At 41.1% G+C, this 19585-nt stretch overlaps 1 protein-coding gene across 3 annotated transcripts in view; it reads left to right on the top strand.

Annotated features, from left to right (window-relative positions):
- SLC12A1 (solute carrier family 12 member 1) overlaps positions 1-19585 on the top strand; it is a gene marked incomplete at both ends in the record, with an annotated part of 95653 nt that overhangs the window by 25916 nt on the left and 50152 nt on the right. For all 3 annotated transcript variants that reach the window (XM_080707560.1, XM_080707559.1, XM_080707561.1), the window contains 6 exons: positions 3264-3391; positions 10379-10463; positions 13631-13782; positions 15753-15860; positions 16172-16295; positions 18413-18514. In XM_080707560.1, the coding sequence (XP_080563686.1) occupies positions 3264-3391; positions 10379-10463; positions 13631-13782; positions 15753-15860; positions 16172-16295; positions 18413-18514 (699 nt within the window). The remainder of the gene's footprint in view (positions 1-3263; positions 3392-10378; positions 10464-13630; positions 13783-15752; positions 15861-16171; positions 16296-18412; positions 18515-19585) is intronic.

The following is a 19585-nucleotide window of genomic DNA, read 5'->3' as shown; positions in this document are numbered from 1 at the left end:
TGCGCATGGGTCTTAGATTTCTCTGCTGAGGTGTGAGTGACAACAGTAACCTCCTGAGGGAAGTTTGAAAAGTAAATCAGATAGAGAATGTGAAAGTGCCTCGTAAACGTTCAGATGCGGGACTGACTGTATCATCGTCCAACAGTGGTAAGAGAGAGACACCGGCCAGGCACTGCAGAGCATGAACATCTGGCTAAATCTTCCTACACCTCTGGCACCTTTCCTTGCTATGGCCTTACCTGGTTGAGCTGATCACTGACAGGTTTTTAAGCATGAAAACTTACAGGCGTTCCTTAGGGTAAGGTTATGTTAGCATCCTGTGCTAGCACCACCAGGCCTGGAATTTGACTTCTCTCTTTTCTGTTCTATTCCAGCTACCCATCTGCTCCTACTTTTCCACTCTACTTATGCAAGAATCCACTGTTGAGGTTTTTTTATTTGCTTGTGTTTTGGGGGAGGTTGCTTTTGTGTGTGTGTGTGTGTGTGTGTGTGTGTGTGTGGTGGTTTTGCTGTTGAGAATTGAACCTCTGAGGTACACCCCTAGCACTTTTCATTTTTATTTATTTATTTATTTATTTATTTTTATTTACTTATTTTTTGCGGTACTGGGGATGGAACCCAGGGGCATCGTACCTCTGAGCTACACCTCCAGCCCTATTTTTTAGACTTTTTATTTTTTGTTTTTTTGTTTGTTTGTTTGTTTGTTTTTGGTGGTACTGGGGTTTCCGGAAACCCTTCTACCTCTGGAGTACAGTCCCAGACCTGTTTTTTACTTTTTATTTGGAAACAGGGTCTCTGAAGCCAGTGGGGCTGGCTTTGAACCTGCGTGATCCTCCCGTCTCCGCCTCCCAAGCGCGGGGATTACAAACATGCCCCAACAAGCCTGGCTAGACATTTTATTTTTAAAACAGTGTCTCACTGAGTTGTGAAGGGACTCGCTAAGTAGATGAGGCTGGCTGCGAACCATGAGCTTCCCGTCTCAGCCTCCCGAATGCTGGGATTACAAGTGTGCACCCCCACGTCTGGCTATTTATTTATTTATTATTTATTTATTTATTTATTTTGTGGTACTAGGGATGGAACCCAGGGGCATTCTACCTCTGAGATGCACCCCCAGCCCTATCTTTTATTCTTTATTTTGAAACCGGGTCTCACTGAGTTGCGAAGGGCCTCACTAAGTAGCTGAGACTGGCTGCGAACCGCGATCCTCCCGTCTCAGCCTCCCAAATGCTGGGATTACAAGCGTGCGCCACCACGCCAGGCTTTATTTTTATTTTGAAACAGGGTCTCGATGGGTTACTAAGAGTCTTACTGTGTTGCTGAGGCTGTCCTTGAACCTGTGATCCTCCTGTCTCAGCCTCTCAGGTACTGGGATTACAGGTGTGCTCCACCACGCTGGCCACTGTTTAGTTCCATGTGTTTGTATTGTTTCACTTCATGATGTGTTCAGTGGTTGGCATTTGTTTCCTTTAGAGCCACATCACCTCTATCCTCCCGATCTTCTTCTCTACAGTCTGTCTACTTTGCTTCAGGTATTAATGTTCTTTTTTTCCCCCTCTTTCCTACTCCTGCTCTTTCTTTTTCCTGGTGTTTGCCCTTTTTCTTCTTTTTGTATCCAGATTCTTTGCCTCACTTGCTTCTCCCTCCCTTTTCTTTTTTCCGTTCTGACTTCTAGGTTGTTTTCTTTTCATTTAAATAATTTGTTTATAGCCAGGCGCGGTGGCGCACCCTTGTAATCCCAGCATGCGGGAGGTTGAGACAGGAGGATCACAGTTCGAGGACAGCCTCGGCTATTTAGTGAGGCCCTCTGCAACTCAGTAAGACCTTGTTTCAAAATAAAGACTAAAAAAATAAGGCTGAGGGTTTAGCTCAGAGGTCGAATGCCCCAGGGTTCCAGTCCCAGTATTGCAATCAATCAATCAATCAATAAATAAATAAATAAATTGCTTACAACCTGTGAGATATCAGTATTTTCTGAGCAAAGCTCCTCACTATTTTGCTTGTCCATGCTTGAGAGCTTGAGGTAAAGATCTAAGGCCCAAACTCCGAGAACAAGGCGAAAAGAGATTAGAAAATTAGTAGCAACATTTTTGAGTAGCCTCACTCGCAAACTTCTTCTACAATTAAAAGAAAAGCCAGGTGAAGCCAGAGTGTTGTTTGTTTTAGTTATTTGTGTGTGTAAGAATATAGTTGTGTAGGGGGATGGGGATGGGTGGTAAATACATGTGTAATAGCTGAACGTGGTGGTGCACGCTTTTAATCCCAGTATTTGAGGCTGAGACAGAAGGTTCACGCAGGTCAAAGCCAGCCTCAGCTACTTAGTGACGCTTTCTGCAACTTAGTGAGACCCTGTTCCCAAATAATATATATATATATATATATATATATATATATATATATATATATATATAAAATTTTATTTATTTTTTATTTTTTAACAATTTTATTATTGAACATAAATAGTATATATTTAAACTATATTTGGTGCCCTCTCCCCCCCGCCCCTGTTTTCCCTTCCCCCCTCCCACCAATGGTTGTCTAGGTTAACCATGTCATATTCATAATTTTATACATATTCAGATGTAGACCCTCATTAATCAAGATCAGCCTTCCTCCTCTCCTATCTTACCATTCAAACTTTGCTGATATTTCCCCTCCATTATCTGGAGTCTCACTGGTATCCTCTGTGTTCCCTAGTTTGGGCATATTAGAGGAAACATATGTACCTTCTCCTTCTGTGCTTGGCTGATCTCACTTAACATAATGTTCTCCAGGGCTTTCCATCTTCTTGCAAATGATATAATTTTGTTCTTCTTTATGGCTGAATAGAATATATTTTAAAAAATAGGTCTGCAAGTGTAGCCCGGAGGTAGAAAGCCCCTGAATTTCATCTCTAGTATCAAAAAAGTGTGATATATTTGTGACTATGTCAGTATTATTATGAAAGATGAAAGAATTCTTCATCTTTTCTCTCACTCTATTCTAGATCCCAAGAAGTCAGGCATCCTGGGTCTCTGCTGACACAAAAAGTATTGATTTTATTCAGAGCTATGCCCAAGAGATCTAATGCCTTATGATATCTATTGTGATTCTTGGCAAACACCAACGTAAAGTTTATTAGGAGTGCAACAACATCTTTAATTTCATTCCGGTTAAAATCTAGGAATGTATTTGCATTTAAAATTACAGAAGCCAGAGGTAACTTTATCTTTTACTCTAGGACAAAAGCCTACATGATCGTTTTCTTGTGATTTACGTTGTAGCATCGATATTTGCCGAAAACTTCGGGCCAAGCTTCACAAAGGGCGAAAGCTTCTTCTCCGTCTTTGCCATTTTTTTCCCAGCGGCTACAGGGATTCTGGCTGGAGCCAACATCTCAGGAGATTTGGAGGTATGTCATTCTCTCTACTTTGTAGTCCGGGGAGGTAGTAGCACAGTGGATGGGTGGCCCAAGGATCTGTAGAGTGAATATGACCATTCAAAACCATAAATAAGATTTATGCAACATTTCCTGCTTATTTACAAACTCTCTTTTTTAATAATAAATTTGGCTTCCTATTCCAGACATTTCTTCCAAAAGTTCTAGTGATATCAGAAGAACAGAGTATATTGACATCATGGCATTTTTTTCCAACAAAATGTATATAGTTTACTGAGAAAATAACAGAACTGCCCCTTCTCCCAACACCATAATTAATAAGAACATGAGACATTTGAGAAAAAGCAAAACCAAAACAAACAAAAAAACCCAACAACATTATTACTTGGCACTCCACTCCCAGCATTTGGGAGGCTGAGACAGGAGGATCGCGGTTTGCAGCCAGCCTCAGCTACTTAGTGAGGCCCTTTTCAACTCAATGAGACCCTATATTAAAATAAAAAATGAAAAATAGAGCTGGGGGTGTTGCTCAGAGGTAGAATGCCCCTGGGTTCCATCCTCAGAACTACAAAAAAAAAATTAAATTAAAAATAAAGATTTTGGTTTGAGTTTTTTTTTTATTAAAGACTCTAACAGTGGCCACAATAAGATAGATGTTTGTTTTCTAGTACATAAATTTTAAGCTCATAGGCCATTCAAAAGGACAAGAGAATCTTCTCCAAACGATGGCCCAGGGACTCAGGGTTTGCCCTGAGTGGTCAAACACGTTACATGTCGAGAGGTGACAATATGTTGAGAAATGGCAAGGGAACTCCAGTGCTTATATATATATATTCTTTCTCTCTGAAGGTGAAACTAGAAAAAATAGACTTGGTTCAATTTAGTGAATATTTGTTAGCCAGGCGTGGTGGGCATGCTTGTAATTCCAGCATTCGGGAGGCTGAGACAGGAGGATGGCGGTTCTTGGCCAGTCTCAGCTATTTAGTGAGGCCCTCCACAACTCAGTGAGACCCTGTTTCAAAGTAAAGAATAAAAATTAGAGCTGGAGATGTAGCTCAGAGGTAGAATGCCCCTGGGTTCCATCCCCAGTAACACACACACACACACACACACACACACACACACACACACACACGTGTTGTTTATACAATATTGGGACAAGGAGGATGCTCCCCACTGCTTACAGCTCAGAATCCTTCTCAGGACAGCCATCCGCTGCCGGTCAGCAAGAGTTGGCACAAGAGGAGGCTATGAAGTTTCCACCCTGTACCTGCTATTTGCTAATGACACCCTAATAGATGGTCTAAATACCTAAGAAGAGCTGTGAAATGCCTAAGTCTAATCAAGAGAGTTAAGATGTGATTTCAAAGCCAGGGATATAGCTCAGTATTAGAATACTTGTCTCGCATGTGTGAGGCCCTGGGTTCAATCCCCAGAACAGAGAGAGAGAGAGAGAGAGAGAGAGAGAGAAGGAGGAGGAGGAGGAGGAGGAGGAGGAGGAGGAGGAGGAGGAGGAGGAGGAGGAAAGAGTTGGGATTTCAGAGATACAAAATTAGAATGTGGTTTTCATACCCCAAAGCAGAAATCTAATAGATTACTTATATTCTGTGTTAAGAAAGAATATAATGTTTAATGAAAAAAGATGGAAGAAGGTTAGGTTTGGGGTTACTGCTGGGGGAAGAAAATTAACATTTAAAATGAAAACTAGGAATTTGTCAAAGTCACAAACCCTATCTATGGGTAGCCAGAACAGACAATCCCATTTTTTCTAATCTTATAAGATCATACATTAATATAATGTCATCATAATTTACATGTTAATGCCTAGGGTCAAGTTTGACCCTTGTGTAACTTCTATTAAGAAGTTACATGAAATTCTTAATAGTAATTTTAGAGCGTATAGTAGATCATGGTAAATAAGCACTAAGTCTTTGAGTTTTAGGTACAAGACTGTCTTCCACCTTCATATCTTTTACCCATATGCATTTATGGTTAAAATATAAAATATACATATATTTCCTTAAATTAGTTCCTATTCCACTCAGATCCTTAGATCCCAAGAACTCTTTTTTGTGTGTGTGATATCGGGGATGGAACCCAGGGATAGTCTACCTCCAAGCTACACCCCCAGCCCTATTTTTTAATTCTTTATTGAAACAGCATCTCACTGAATTGCAAAGGGCCTCACTAAGTGGCTGAGGCTGTTCACAAACCGTGATCCTCCAGTCTCAGCCTCCCGAATGCTGGGATTACAAGCGTGCACAACCACACCCAGCTTGAACTTCTTAATAAAGTACATTAGTTGGGGGGTTGAGTAGGGTCCATTGCAGTCACAGTTGCCTTTTTCTTCTTTACATAAGCGGTTCCATTGCAGAACTCCCCTAAAAACACATACATACACATGTGCATGCACACACACACACAACACACACACACACACACACACACACACAACTATACATGCACAGTTTTTTTGAGTCAATAGTGAGGAAGGAAGAGACTGGATCCACATATATCAGAGAAAACCCTGTGTGCAGATATTCCTAGAAGCCTGGGGAGGAGATGGTGGTCACAGAGTGACTCCACAGGTCTGGCTTGGCTTACCACCATGCAGGTTCATTTGGTTAAATGTGACTTCAGTTGTCAGGTTGATTCTACATTCATCATGAGTGACTTTTTTTTTTTTTTTTTTTTTGGTGGTGATGGTACTGAGGATTTTGGAAACTCTTCTACCTCCGGGCTACACTTCCAGGCCTATATTTATATATTTTTAAAATTTGGAAACAGGATCTCTTAAGCCAGCGAGGCTGGCTTCGAACCTGCGCCATCTTCCTGTCTCCACCTCCCACATGCGGGGATTACAAGCGTATGCAACCACGCCCAGCTATGAGTGACCTTTTTGATGAACTTGATCAGCATATTTCTCTTAAAAAAAAAAGCTCAAACTTTGACTGTATTGATTGCTTATTTGTATTGGTGAGTCTCGTGTTCTCTAGCAAGGAGACTAATGCCTCCTGAGACCATACCTCCTTCAATTCAATATTTATTGACCCCTACTATAAACCAGGCTTATAATGTCCTGTATAAACAATGAATGCATTAAAACCTCTATTTGACAATTCCTGTTGAGTCAAATATAATTCAATATGCTGCTTCGAAAATGATTTGATATGATTTAGCCGCCCCAAATAGGATATAAAATGATAAATTAGGCCAGGCGTGGTGGCGCACGCTTGTAATCCCCACGCTTGGGAGGCGGAGACAGGAGGATCGCGCAGGTTTGAAGCCAACCACACTGGCTTAAGAGACCCTGTTTCAAATAAAAATATATATAAAAAATTAGGTCTGGGAGTGTAGCCCAGAGGCAGAAGGGCTTCCAGGAACCCCAGTACCACCAAAAAATAAGTTAAATATGATGCAAACTCAACTTAGTGAATGTGTATATATTTATAAGCAAAAGAAAAGCCTATTTTCTGGTATAAGCTTGAATTTACCTTTTTTATGTCTGCTCATGGAAATCAAACAGCTCCCTAGTGCAATCATCCTTGGATTACTTTCCAAATGAGGAATTTGAGGGATTGGAAAATTTAGTAGATCATCTTTTTTGCTCAGTCAGAAGCGACTTTGGGGGGGACTTCCAGGAAGATGGCGACCGAGAAAAGCAGCGTTTACGAGTCCGGCTAACACTTGATCTCTATTGCCACAATATCAGCGCTTTTTATAGCCAGAAACCACTACCAGCAGAGAAATAAAAAAAATGTAAACACAAGGGACAAAGAAAAAGAAGACTAGAAGAACAACCAGAGACCAGAAAAGAAATCAGCCTGCATTGCGGAGGCATACCAACGCCATCATGCCTCACAGCACCAGGCTCCAGAGAGGAAAGGTAAACAAGGAGCTGAAGTGAGTAGCTGCGGATCATTCGGGTGTAATTCAGCAGTTCTTTCAGTGCAAAGAACATCTAAAACTCCCAGTGGCCAAGCTCATGATGCCTTCCAGAGACTCAGAACAGAGCTCAAAACCAGAAAAGAAATGCTCACGGCCGAGGGCATGACAGCAGCGCCATATTGCCAGCAGTGGCTGCAAGTTCACCATGCCCACGACAACTCCAGATCAGCGTGCACAATAACTGTAAGTGAAATTGCGGTGCCTACAGGAGAAATCCCAGCACTGCACCCCCAGGGACTTACGCAGCTTTGATAATCTCCCTGGGTCTGAGATTTTGCAGTCCAACCCAGTGAAGGAGTAGTGGTGGCTGAGATTACCACAAACTCAAGATCCAGAGAACCTTAAGTGAAGTTTTGGTGACCCGGGGAAGAACCCAGAGAAGGCACAAACTTTTGAAATCATGGGAAAGAGAAACAACAATAGAGCAATGAACGCAATGAATGCCTACAACCCCATAATATCAGAACCTGACAACACAGAAATTCATAGATCTCCAGAAGATCAAATCAGTAATATAACTGTAGAAATAATATAGGACTTTCAAAAAGAGTTTAGAGAGAGTCTAAAAGAAATAAAGGATGCAATCATTGAACTAAAGGCATCAATTCAAACTAAAATCAATTGATTAGACCACATGGAGAATAGAATCTCGCTCCTAGAAGATGATCATTCCAAAAACGAATGCATAATTTATTACTTAGAAAAAAAAAATCAGACAGCAGGAATATGACACTGAAGAAATATGGGTCCATTTTAAGAGAGCTAACCTAAGAATAATAGGAATAGAGGAGGGAAAAGAAGGTGAAACCAAAGGGATCAATAATCTCTTCAAAGAAATAATAGAAAATTTTCCAAACATAGAGCAAGAGGTTGATACACAGGTCCAGGAAACTTATAGAACTACCTTTAGACAGAATCAGAGAAAAGGTTCCCCCCACCACAAAATGACCAATGAAGAAGCCAAGCAGAGAATCTTAAAGGCAACAAAAACAAAAGGCCAAGTGACATTTGGAGGCAAACCAATTAGAATCACTCCAGACTTCCCAAACCAAGTCATGAGATCCAGAAGGACTTGGAGTAACATATTCCAAACTCTGAAAGAAAACAACTTCCAGCCAAGAATTTCCTACCCAGCAAAACTACCTATCAAATTAATGAGGAAATAAGAAGCTTCCATGACAAACAGAAACTGAAGGAATTTATATCTTCAAAACCAGCACTAAAGAAAATACTCAGAGAGATTAACTACAAAGAATAAATAAGTAATACACACTGCTGGAATGAGATTTTCCATCCAGCAGACAACTAAGCAAAGAAGAATAAACAGTATTTCAAACAGAAATAAAATCTTAACATATTAGGAATTAAAAGTTATCTCTCAATAATCACATTGAATGTAAATGGTCTCCATTCCCCAATAAAAAGACATAAAGTAGCAAAATGGATTAAAAACCAGAATCCATCCATCTGATGCTTACAAGAAACACACTTTACAAGTAAAAATAGTAACAAACTCAAGGTAAAGGGCTGGAGCAAGTTAATTTATGTTAAGAAGCCATCCTGACAAATGTGAAGTAGTATTTCACTATAGTTTTTATTTGTATTTCCTTAATGATTAGTTATATTATGATAATGATGAGTAATATTCATGTGTTTTTTGGTCATCTAAAAATCTTTGGAGATTCATTATCTATTTTAGTCTTTTACCTATTTCTAAATTGTATTGTTTGCTTTTATTACTGCTAATTTTTAGGATTTATATTTGGAATATTAATATACCTTCAGATATCGCATTTGGAAATATTTTATCCCATTCTATCAGTAACTTTTAATTCTGCTTACATTTTCCTTGGATGTACACTATTTTTCTGTTTTTTATGAAGTTTGTTTATTCTTTTGTTGCCTTTGCCTTTGGAATCATATCCAAGAAATCACTGCCGATTTCAATGTTGTGAAGTTTTATGACCCTGGTTTTCTTCTAAAAGTTTATAGTCTTAAGATTTACATTTAGGTCTTTTATCTATTTTGAGTTCATATTTGTATATGATATTAGGTAAGGGCCCAATTTTATTCTTTTTCATCTAGTTATTATTTTTCAACAATATTTAGTGAGAAGATTATTATTTCCTTCACCAAACATTCTTGGAAACCTTGTCAAAAATAACTTGATCATATATGGAAGAAAAGCAAACAAACATATCAAAGTTAATCAGAAAACCAAGCATGGGAAGGAGGGAGGGGGAGGGAAGGGCTAGGGATTGGGTAGGGACTGATTGGGTGATGTGTGTGTGTATATCGCCACAAGTTCTTTATCCCATTAAGATATATGACTACAATGCACCAAAAAAATTATTTAACAACAACAACAAAAAAGAAGTGATTTTTTTGCAGCTGGGCGTGGTGGTGCACGCTTGTAATCCCAGTACTCAGGAGGCTGAGACTGGAGGATCCAGGTTTGCGGCCATCCTCAGCTACTTAGGGAGGCCCTCCGCAATTTAGGGAGATCCTGTTTCAAAATAAAGAATAAAAAATTGGGCTGGGGGTGTAGCTCAGAGATAGAATGCCCCTGGGTTCAATCCCTAACACCTCACATATACGCCGAAAAAAAAAAGTGATTTTTTAGAAAACAAGCCTAAGCTCAATATAAAACCAATATCTACATGCAGATATTATCAACATGCTAGATAAGTTTGTGTATTTCCCCCTAACACTTCAAGATTTAATGTATCTCCATAAAATTCATAGGAGACAAAGAGAACAAAGAGGCCCTGGTAAATGAACTTCTTATTGTACTTTTCTATAATATCTTTATCTTAAACACTTATTTTCTTTTGCTTAGCACAAAGTTTTCACAGATTTTATTAGAGACTCTAAACACCGTCTTTGTCCAAACCCAAACTGAGTTGACTTACCGCTTAGCCATTTGCTGGATAATTTCTTTGAAACTTAACCTTAGAAAGGATAACCTAAAATTTTGAAAATAGAGAAATACCACCAAGCAATCTGTGTTTATTTTTCTACCCTGTTTTCTCCTCCACGCTATTTTTCCAGGATCCCCAAGATGCCATCCCCAGAGGAACCATGCTGGCCATCTTAATCACCACCGTGGCCTACATCGCGGTTGCTATTTGTGTGGGTAAGTTGCATGCTCTGGCGTCAGAATGTGAGAATGACAGTGAGCTTAGTCGTGCTTCAGGTCAGTGGGCTTTCCGTAGAATATAAGTAGAAAAAAATTGTTTAAAAGTAACAGTTTTAATTTCCTTCCTGACACCTGAATGTTAATCATTGGGATCCTTCAGGGGTTCTAATATAATTAAGTTGTATGCACCACAGCCATCTCTGTATCCGTGGTAGAGTAGAGCTAATCAGGTTGTCATTCTGCCAGGACCCAAAGGGAGTCCCATTTTGCTACCCGGGGTGATGAATCCATTGCTAAGGAAGTCACCACTTCCAGCACCCACCTCTCTTGCCCTAGGAGGCAGGTGACGAACTGAGCAGAGAAAAGCAAAGATGATCAAACCAAAATAAAAGGAAGGGAACAGCCTTAGGAAAGTATAAAGGGGTAGAATCCACATCATTGTTTTCCTGCCATCTCTAATATGGAAATGTCACTGTCACCAACTGGCAGGAAATCAGAACGAGACCCAGCTACTGGCAGTGTGAGCAGCCAGACCCTGTTTTGCTCAGTGAGCAGAAAATATGTGTATTTTCTTGCTGTTCTTGAGACTGCCTTTGGTTCCCCGCTGCTGCCTGCAGCCACACCTCCTCCTGGTTGGAGGTTGCTGATGCCATAGTCGGAGAGGAAGAGATGTGGATTCCCAACAGGCAGAAAGTTCTTTGCGGTGTAGAATAGGGAATTAAGACTGAGGTTGGATGTCTAGGGAAGCCGGCTGACCATTTACCAAAGGGCCCATCTCAGTGGTCCGGTTTATAGTCGGGGAGATTGGGAAAGTGTATGTATCTCTAGTGTATTTCTGGAAAGAAAAACAAAGCAAACCCAGATTCTTGCCGGTCTCACTGCCTCTTATTTAAGAAAATTAGAGAAGGCTGTTAAATGTATTGTTGCAGCATTTCCAGGGTTAGATACATGTAAAAAGATCTTGTTCCAATGTTTTAGGAAATCGACATGTTTTTAAATGACATTGAAACCTTCTGAAGTTAAATTTCCCAGATGGCTTTTCTTTTCAGACACAGTAACAAAGAGGGAATGGGCAAAGTCATAGACCTGATGTCAGAGATTCTTCCAGCTCTTGCCCCTTAGGGGTAGAAAAAAATTTGCATTTCTCTCCTTTTCTCAGGGCAGGAGAAAGACAGCCCTTGGAGTCTAGACCCTGTCATTAGTTCAGGTAATGACTCATGGCCTAGCTTCATGGGAATTCAAAGAGATATTATGCAGAAATTAAAGTACATGAAATAGAAAAGTCAGCTAGACATAAATGAACAAGGGAGAGAGGTAAAATCTACAACGGTTTTATTTGGTAATCAGCAGCCATAGTTGAAAGAAAGTGTTTAAGCAAAGGCTGGATGGCTACGTCTCAAGGCTGCAATAAAAAAGATTCCTGCACCTACTATTGATAGTGGCTTTTTCAACTCCAAGTTCCTAGGATTTTTAAGATCCTTCCCAGATAAAGACATTGTGAATACACGGCTGAGACTGAAGGTTCTCATTAGTTGCTCTCACCAGGACCTGTCTTAAAGTTATTAGCAAAGAACAAGAATCCACCTTGGGTGGAATCTAAAAAGCCAAGTGAACAGCTTTATTGGTTGGCATTTAGTTCATAAAATATTTATCCTTCATGTAATTTTTAAAAGTTGATATATATTTCACACATATATTCAGATTTCCAATAATCCTATCTAATACATATTGGCAGAGATTATAGTCAAGAAAAACTCATATGGAAAGTCAGTGATTAAAATATTTATGTGAAAAGTCTTTAAAGTGCTCAAAATTCCATTTCTGAGAATCTGTCCTGGAAAAATATTTTGAAATACAGAAGAAAAATTTTATGCCTAAAGATGTTCATCATAGAATGTTCATAGCAGAAAATGACAGAAATACTCAAATGTGAGGAAATAATGAAATGGATAAACTGAAAGAAATGTTTGGTAAAATGTTATTTTACCAATTAGGAAATCATTCTATTTTATTATTAAAACCATCAACAGTATGTATATACTGTTGAATTTTAACTGTTTTCAAAATTATTTAAGGAGCCAGAATGATGGCCCATGCCTATAATCCCAGTACTTGGGAGGCTGATACAGAAGAATTGCAGGTTCCAGGACAGCCTCAGCAACCTAGTGAGATCCTATTTCAAATAAAAGTGTTCAAGGAATTAGTTGAAAACAAGGTCTTCCATTTCTCAAATGCCAAAATTCAAGCCTGACGTGGTGGCGCACGCTTGTAATCCCAGCATTCAGGAGGCTGAGACAGGAGGATTGCAGTTTGCAGACAGCCTCAGCTACTTAGTGAGGCCCTTTGCAACTCAGTGAGACCCTGTTTCAAAGTAAAGAAAAAAATAGGGCTGGGGGTGTGGAGCTCGGAGGTAGAATGCCCCAGAGTTCCATCCCCAGTACTACAAAATAATAATAATAATAATAATAATAATAATAATAATATCCCATAATGCCTTCCCTTGGTTCTCTCATAGTTAAGAAAATAAACCCTCCTATTTGAAAAACATGTGACCAGTAGCACTAACCCTGAAATATGAGTTGAATACATGTTATATGCAAAGCACCGCCACATACATTTTAGAGACCAGAAAGTTAAATGGTCGCAATCCCAGGTCTCTTACAAAAGCCACTGAGAGCCAGGAGCCGAACCACCCAGGGCAGTCACAATGGCAGCCTGTAATAAACATCAGGATGGAAAGCATAGGCTCCTCCACTGCGCCTGCTCCAATAAACGTTGACCATGAATAGAGGCCAGAAATGGACCTGTTCAGACTCCTGATCAACTAAGTATGTTTTCAGAAGAAACCCCCAGGGGAGAAAAATCTTTTTTCTTTTCTTTCTTTCTTTTTTTTTTTTTTTTTTTTTTTTTTTTTTGCGGTACCGGGGATGGAACCCAGGGGCATTCTACCTCCAAGCAACACCCTCAGCCCTATGTTTTTATTCTTGATTTTGAAACCGGGTCTCACTGAGTTGCTGAGGGCCTCACTAAGTAGCTGAGGCTGTCCGCAAACCGCGATCCTCTGGTCTCAGCCTCCCAAATAATGGGATTACAAGCGTGCGCCACCATGCCCAACTCGGAGAAAATTCTTCTTCTGAAGTGACAATTCCCGGTTGTTCCTACAGCAGCCTGCGTGGTCCGCGATGCCACCGGAAGCATGAATGACACCATCATTTCTGCAGTCAGCTGCAACGGGTCGGCAGCCTGCGGACTGGGCTACGATTTCTCAAGATGTCACCACGAACAGTGTCAGTATGGGCTGATGAACAATTTTCAGGTTGGAACTGCCACACACTAATAATAATAATAACAATAATAATAATAATAATAATACATGTTTTTCATTATTGCTTTCGCTTCTAGAACATCGCATATATAATAAGAACTCTGTGGTTGATTACTGATGGATTTTTAATTCAACAAGGAACAGTTTGTGTGGGAGGGAATGGAGTCACGCAGGCGCATTGTATAGGTCCTGCTGGCATGAACCACAACACACCCCCAGGTTCTGCCTGTATTCTGGTTGGCTGTGGGAGACTCCAGATGGGAAGAAAGGAGAAACTTAGATTATTCGACACTTGGAATGCATTTCTTCCATTGGCTTTGGTTTAGGAAAGCCTTGAGTGCCTGTAAGTTAAGGGCAAGAGAGATTACTGTGAGAGGGGGAAGGAAAGGAGGGAAAGGGACCAGGGAGGTTAAAAAGATGCAGAACTGTAAACATTAATTTATCTGTATGATTGGTGAGGAGAGGGAGATGTATGTCACGAAGTCATCCTCCATCTTTTTTTTTGTTGTTGTTGCCATACTGGGGATGGAGCCCAGGGGCATTCTACCTCTGAGCTACAACCCTATTTTTTATTCTCTGTTTTGAAACAGGGTCTCACGGAGTTGCAGAGGGCCTCACTAACTAGCTGAGGCTAGCCGCGAACTACAATCCTCCTGTCTCAGCCTCCTAAACGCTGGGATTGCAAGCGTGCGCCACCACGCCCGGCTATTCATCCATCTATTTTAACACCTGATGAACACGGAGAAATTAACTCAGCCACAGTCATGATTTCGAAATATGGCTTGAATTGATAGAATCTCGTTTTGTCTCAGATCTAAGAATATGTTTAGTGAGCACAGAAAAGCAAAGGTTCGCAAAGCCTCCGTGAGCAGAAATTTCAAAGGAAATCCTCTGTGAAGAGCGGTAGACAGCTGTGTCCCACCCCAGACCTGCTGGAAATGCCACTTTCTCCTGGATAGAATTTTCTATCACCAAAGAAACATATAACCACAGAGAACAGAGAGGAGACAATGCTGTCCAAATCCCTGAGACCATTTCCTCCTTTATATTTTCTAGTTATCTTCTGAAGCTATAACAGTGAGCATTTGTTTTGTCTACATTTAAAGAAGTGAAAGAGGGCCGGGCGTGGTGGCGCACGCTTGTAATCCCCGCACTTGGGAGGCGGAGACAGGAGGATCGCGCAGGTTCGAAGCCAGCGGTGCTGGCGTAAGAGACCCTGTTTCAAAAATATAAAATAGGTCTGCGAGTGTAGCCCGGAGGAAGAAGGGCTTCCAGGAACCCCAGTACCACCAAAAAAAAAAAAAAAAGAAAGAAAGAAAAAAAGAAAAAAGAAGTGAAAGAGGCTATTTTTTTCTTTTCTTTTTTTGTACTGGAGATTGAACCTGGGTCATTGTATCTCTGAGCTATACCTCCCGCCCTTTTTCATTTTTTAAATTCCAAACGGTGTCTCAGTCTTCCTAAGGAGCCGAGGCTGCATGCAATCCTCCTGTCTCAGCCTCTCAACTACAGGGATTACAGGTATGTGCCATCACTATCAGCGGCTATTTCCATGTTTTAAAATAAATAAAGAAGCCAGGTGTGGTGGTGCATGCTTGTGAACCCAGCATTTGGGGGGCCGAGACAGGAGGATTGAGGTTCACAGCCAGCCTCGGCTACTTAGTGAGGCCCTCAGCAATTCAGTAACCCCTGTTTCAAAATAAAGAATGAAAAATAGGGCTGGAGATGTAGCTCAGAGGTAGAACGCCACTGAGTTCCATCCCTACTACCGCATAAAATAAAAGAAAAGAAAGAAATATTTAGAACTCAAAACTGAAGCAGGAGGAAAAAAATCTTAGGCGCAATTACCTTATACAAGGTTCCAAATCACAGAAAGTAGAGAGAGATGTATTTGCATCAAAATGCAGGTAATTTTTTCAACTGTCTGTTGGATGAGTCTTCTTACCGGACCCTCTCTTCTCCAGGTCATGAGCATGGTGTCGGGGTTTGGCCCCCTCATCACCGCTGGAATCTTCTCTGCAACACTCTCCTCTGCCCTGGCCTCCCTCGTCAGTGCACCCAAAGTGTTCCAGGTAAAAAGGCACAAGAGGCTGTGTATCTCCCCGTCCACTGCATGTGGACCATGCTGAAATATTCATTCTCACCAGCAATCACTCTCCATCATTTTCTGAAAGAGTTCGTGTTAGCATCTGGCTCAAGTGCTATGTCTGCCACATAGCCAAGATCGATTCACATAATATAAAGAATGATGAGCCGAGTGTTCAACTTGGGCCTCGTAGTGTGTGTCGCTTAATCTTTCCCCAGATCTTCTTGTTCGGATCACCTAGAGAAAATGGCTGTGCGTAGACCTGAGTGACAGATCTCTCCTCTCCTTTCTCATTAGGCTCTTTGCAAGGACAACATCTTCAAAGGCCTGCAGTTCTTTGCAAAGGGCTATGGGAAGAACAACGAGCCCCTACGAGGATATATCCTCACGTTTGTGATAGCCATGGCGTTCATTCTTATTGGTTTGTAGTTTTCTTGTTCTTACTGAAAGCCAGAGACGACTTCTGATTCCTTGGGTTTCTCCTTTCAGTGTGAGGAATTACCCGTTTAATGTTTAAGATCCCACTGGGAAATACTGGAGTCTGTGAAGGGCCTGTGAGTAACTAGAGGCAGGCTCTGTCTGGACTTCCACCCATCCTTTGGATCTGAATGTTGGAAGCATGTCCAACCAAATGCAGCCAAACCCTTCCTTCAATGTGCCTACTCATTCCAGAGTTTCCTCCAGCTGTCATGCCTCTTGGGCTAAGAGCCAGCAAAACTGAACTGCGTCTATCAGTGTTTCTCAAAATGCGGTTTATTGACCATCTACTCAAATCACCAGCGTGTTTGCGAACATGCAGCTGTTTCAGGCTGGACTCCAAATTACTGAGTCAGAATCTTGGGGGTTAAGGAATTTGCATTTTTACAAGCTCTTAAAAAACTCCTAGATTACAAGTCTTGGAGAGTCACTTGCCTAGACTGTAATTCTGGCTTTTTCCCCTCAAGCAATGTAGAAGCAGCTATATGACCTTAGAAAGGCACATTCTTCAACTGTGGCCTATGCGTTCTCACTCTTCCGAATGCTCACCTTTGCTGGGGAACGTATCAGAGAAAAAAATGCAAAAGCAAAGTTTTGATCACTGGTATAGAGAGGCAGGTACAACCTTCCTCAGCATCACGGTTCCAGACAATGGGGGCTCCTTATCATCACATATGAAACTCAAAGGGTAAATATAATTCATGCATCTTTATAGAACCTCTATGAGGTTGAGAAGAGAAATATATAACTCTGTTCAAAATTTTTTTTTTGGCAGTACTGAGGATAGAACCCAGGAGCATTCTACCTCCAAACTATATCCCCTGCCCTATTTTTTATTCTTTATTTTGAAACATGACCTCACTGAGTTGCAAAGGGCCACACTAAGTAGCCGAGGCTGTCCGCGAACCATGCGCGATCCTCTTGTCTCAGCCTCCCAAATTCTGGGATTACAAGCGTGCGCCACCAAGCCCGTCTACCCCAACCCTATTTTATTTTTTATTTTAAAACAGGCCTCAAGCTGGGCGTGGTGGCGCACGCTTGTAATCCCCGTGCTTGGGAGGCAGAAATAGGAGGATTGCGCAGGTTCGAAGCCAGCCACGCCGGCTTAAGAGACCCTGATTCCAAATAAAAAGTATAAAAATAGGTCTGGGAGTGTAGCCCAGAGGTAGAAGGGTTGCCAGGAACCCCAGTACCACCAAAAACAAACAAACAAATAAATAAATAAATAAAATAAAACAGGCCTCAAAACTGCAGCCCTCTTAGCTTAGCCTCCCAAGGACCAGGATTATAGGAATGCATCACCATGCCTGACTTCCACACACAAACTTTATAGAAACAATGTTTGCCTATTTCTTTATTGGTTCTTATGTTTTAGAATCATGGCCAATTGCCACCTACCCTTGCATCACTGAGGTTGACTGATGCCTGGACTTCAGACTAGTGAGGATGTCTCTTTGCTTCCTGTTGCATCACACAGTAGATGATCTAGCTGGATTTAAATCACAACCAGATATTTAGCCACTGAGATCAAAGTGCTTTGGGCAGTCTTGAAAGACAGAACTGTCTACAGAAGTAAGCTAGTATAAGAAATAATTATAGTCCTGAAAGCCAGAGAGAACACGTTGGGTATACTCGGAAAGATTTCCAACTGGTCTACCAGTACAGGAGTACACTACTCTGCCATCCTGCAGAGCCTTTTTGGTTGCACACACACATAGCAGACAGTGCAGGGGTTTGTTGGTGCCTCCAAAATGTCTGTAGAGGAGCTAATCTTATACTCAGTTCCCCAAACCCTTTCCCCAATCCCATGTGTGGTTTTTGTAGGTAGAGGTCTTGATTGCCTATTTCCTGATCCATAGGTTTTCTTGATTCCCACTTCATGAAAACCCTGGCTAAGAGTATATTTGTAGCCCCAAAGAAAAATCACTAACTTCTTAAACTTTGACAGATGCTAGCTATGTTTTCAATTTTCAAATAAAGTCGAGCTCCGAGGCTAGAACAGCTGTTCAGCCCCCGATCTCATCAGTCAGACGAACATGTTCATTTCTGCTTCTTTTTCAGCGGAACTGAATACCATCGCTCCCATCATCTCCAACTTTTTCCTGGCCTCATATGCGCTCATTAATTTCTCCTGCTTCCATGCCTCTTACGCTAAATCTCCAGGTAAGCTGACGTTTCAAAACGAAAAGCAGCTCAGGCAAACAGTTAGTCTCACTAAAATGAAATAAGCCCGTAAAAAGCGTTCAATCTGTGTTTATACGTTTTCTTAAATCTTAGTGGGCAGCATAATCCACTTTATTTCGGTGAGTTGGGGGATGACTTCTGAAATAGAAAAAGAATCATTTGAGCAATGGCCTTTTTGACCAACTGTAAAGTCAATTTTCTCCTGTGGCAATAAATTATTCATTGCGAGAGAAACCACATTTATTTCAGCAGTAGAAAAACACCACTATTTATTTCCAGGGTGAAAGTGACCACAGAAGTGGAATAAATGTATGTATTTGAGACTTCCTTACTATCAATTTGTTTCCTGCCCGTGGTGCAGAAGGGAAGGAAGAGTAGCTTCCATAATTACCTGCTGAGTTCAGGCAATGCAGATTCTCCTTGGGCCTCCAATACTGATGCTGTGTTTAAAGTCGTTCAAAACTTCACACCAAAGAACCTTCTCTGATCTCGTCACCCTCATCTCGCTTTTGCCTCCTTTGGTCAATGGGTTTCTTCTTCCTTTCCTCCAGAAGAGAGACTTGCCACTATGATTTTATCAAACATATTACACATTCTTTTAGAGCCTGCTATCATTTCTAACCTCCTCTGGAAAATCTGCCGCTAAGAGATGCAGTGAGCCTGTAGACGGAAGGGAACCTTTATCCATTCCACACCACTGGGCTGCAGAAGATAACTGAGGACTTTTAGTTTAGATTTGTTATATTCTTTATACAGTCACACACACAGAAATGTGTGATTTCCTGCCATGCCGTGGCCAATTTGAAAAACAAGGCTAAGTTTACAGGCTGGCAGGAGAAAGAGTGAAAATGAGGAAGGGAAACAAGGAAAGAGAGGAAAAATAGAAAACACACACACACACACACACACACACACACACACACACGGAAGAAGATACAGCTATGCAAAACCAACGATGTTCTTGAAGTGCTGTTTCCACCTTGTGGTCATTTACAAAATTGCTCTGGAAGCCTTAAAATTCACTAGTGTTTTTGGAAACTGCACAGTTAC

Source organism: Muscardinus avellanarius (assembly GCF_963383645.1).
Source record: "Muscardinus avellanarius genome assembly, chromosome: 12".
Classification (NCBI taxonomy): domain Eukaryota; kingdom Metazoa; phylum Chordata; class Mammalia; order Rodentia; family Gliridae; genus Muscardinus; species Muscardinus avellanarius.
Note: the sequence above shows the minus strand (reverse complement) of the source record. Positions and strands in the feature narration are given on the sequence as shown.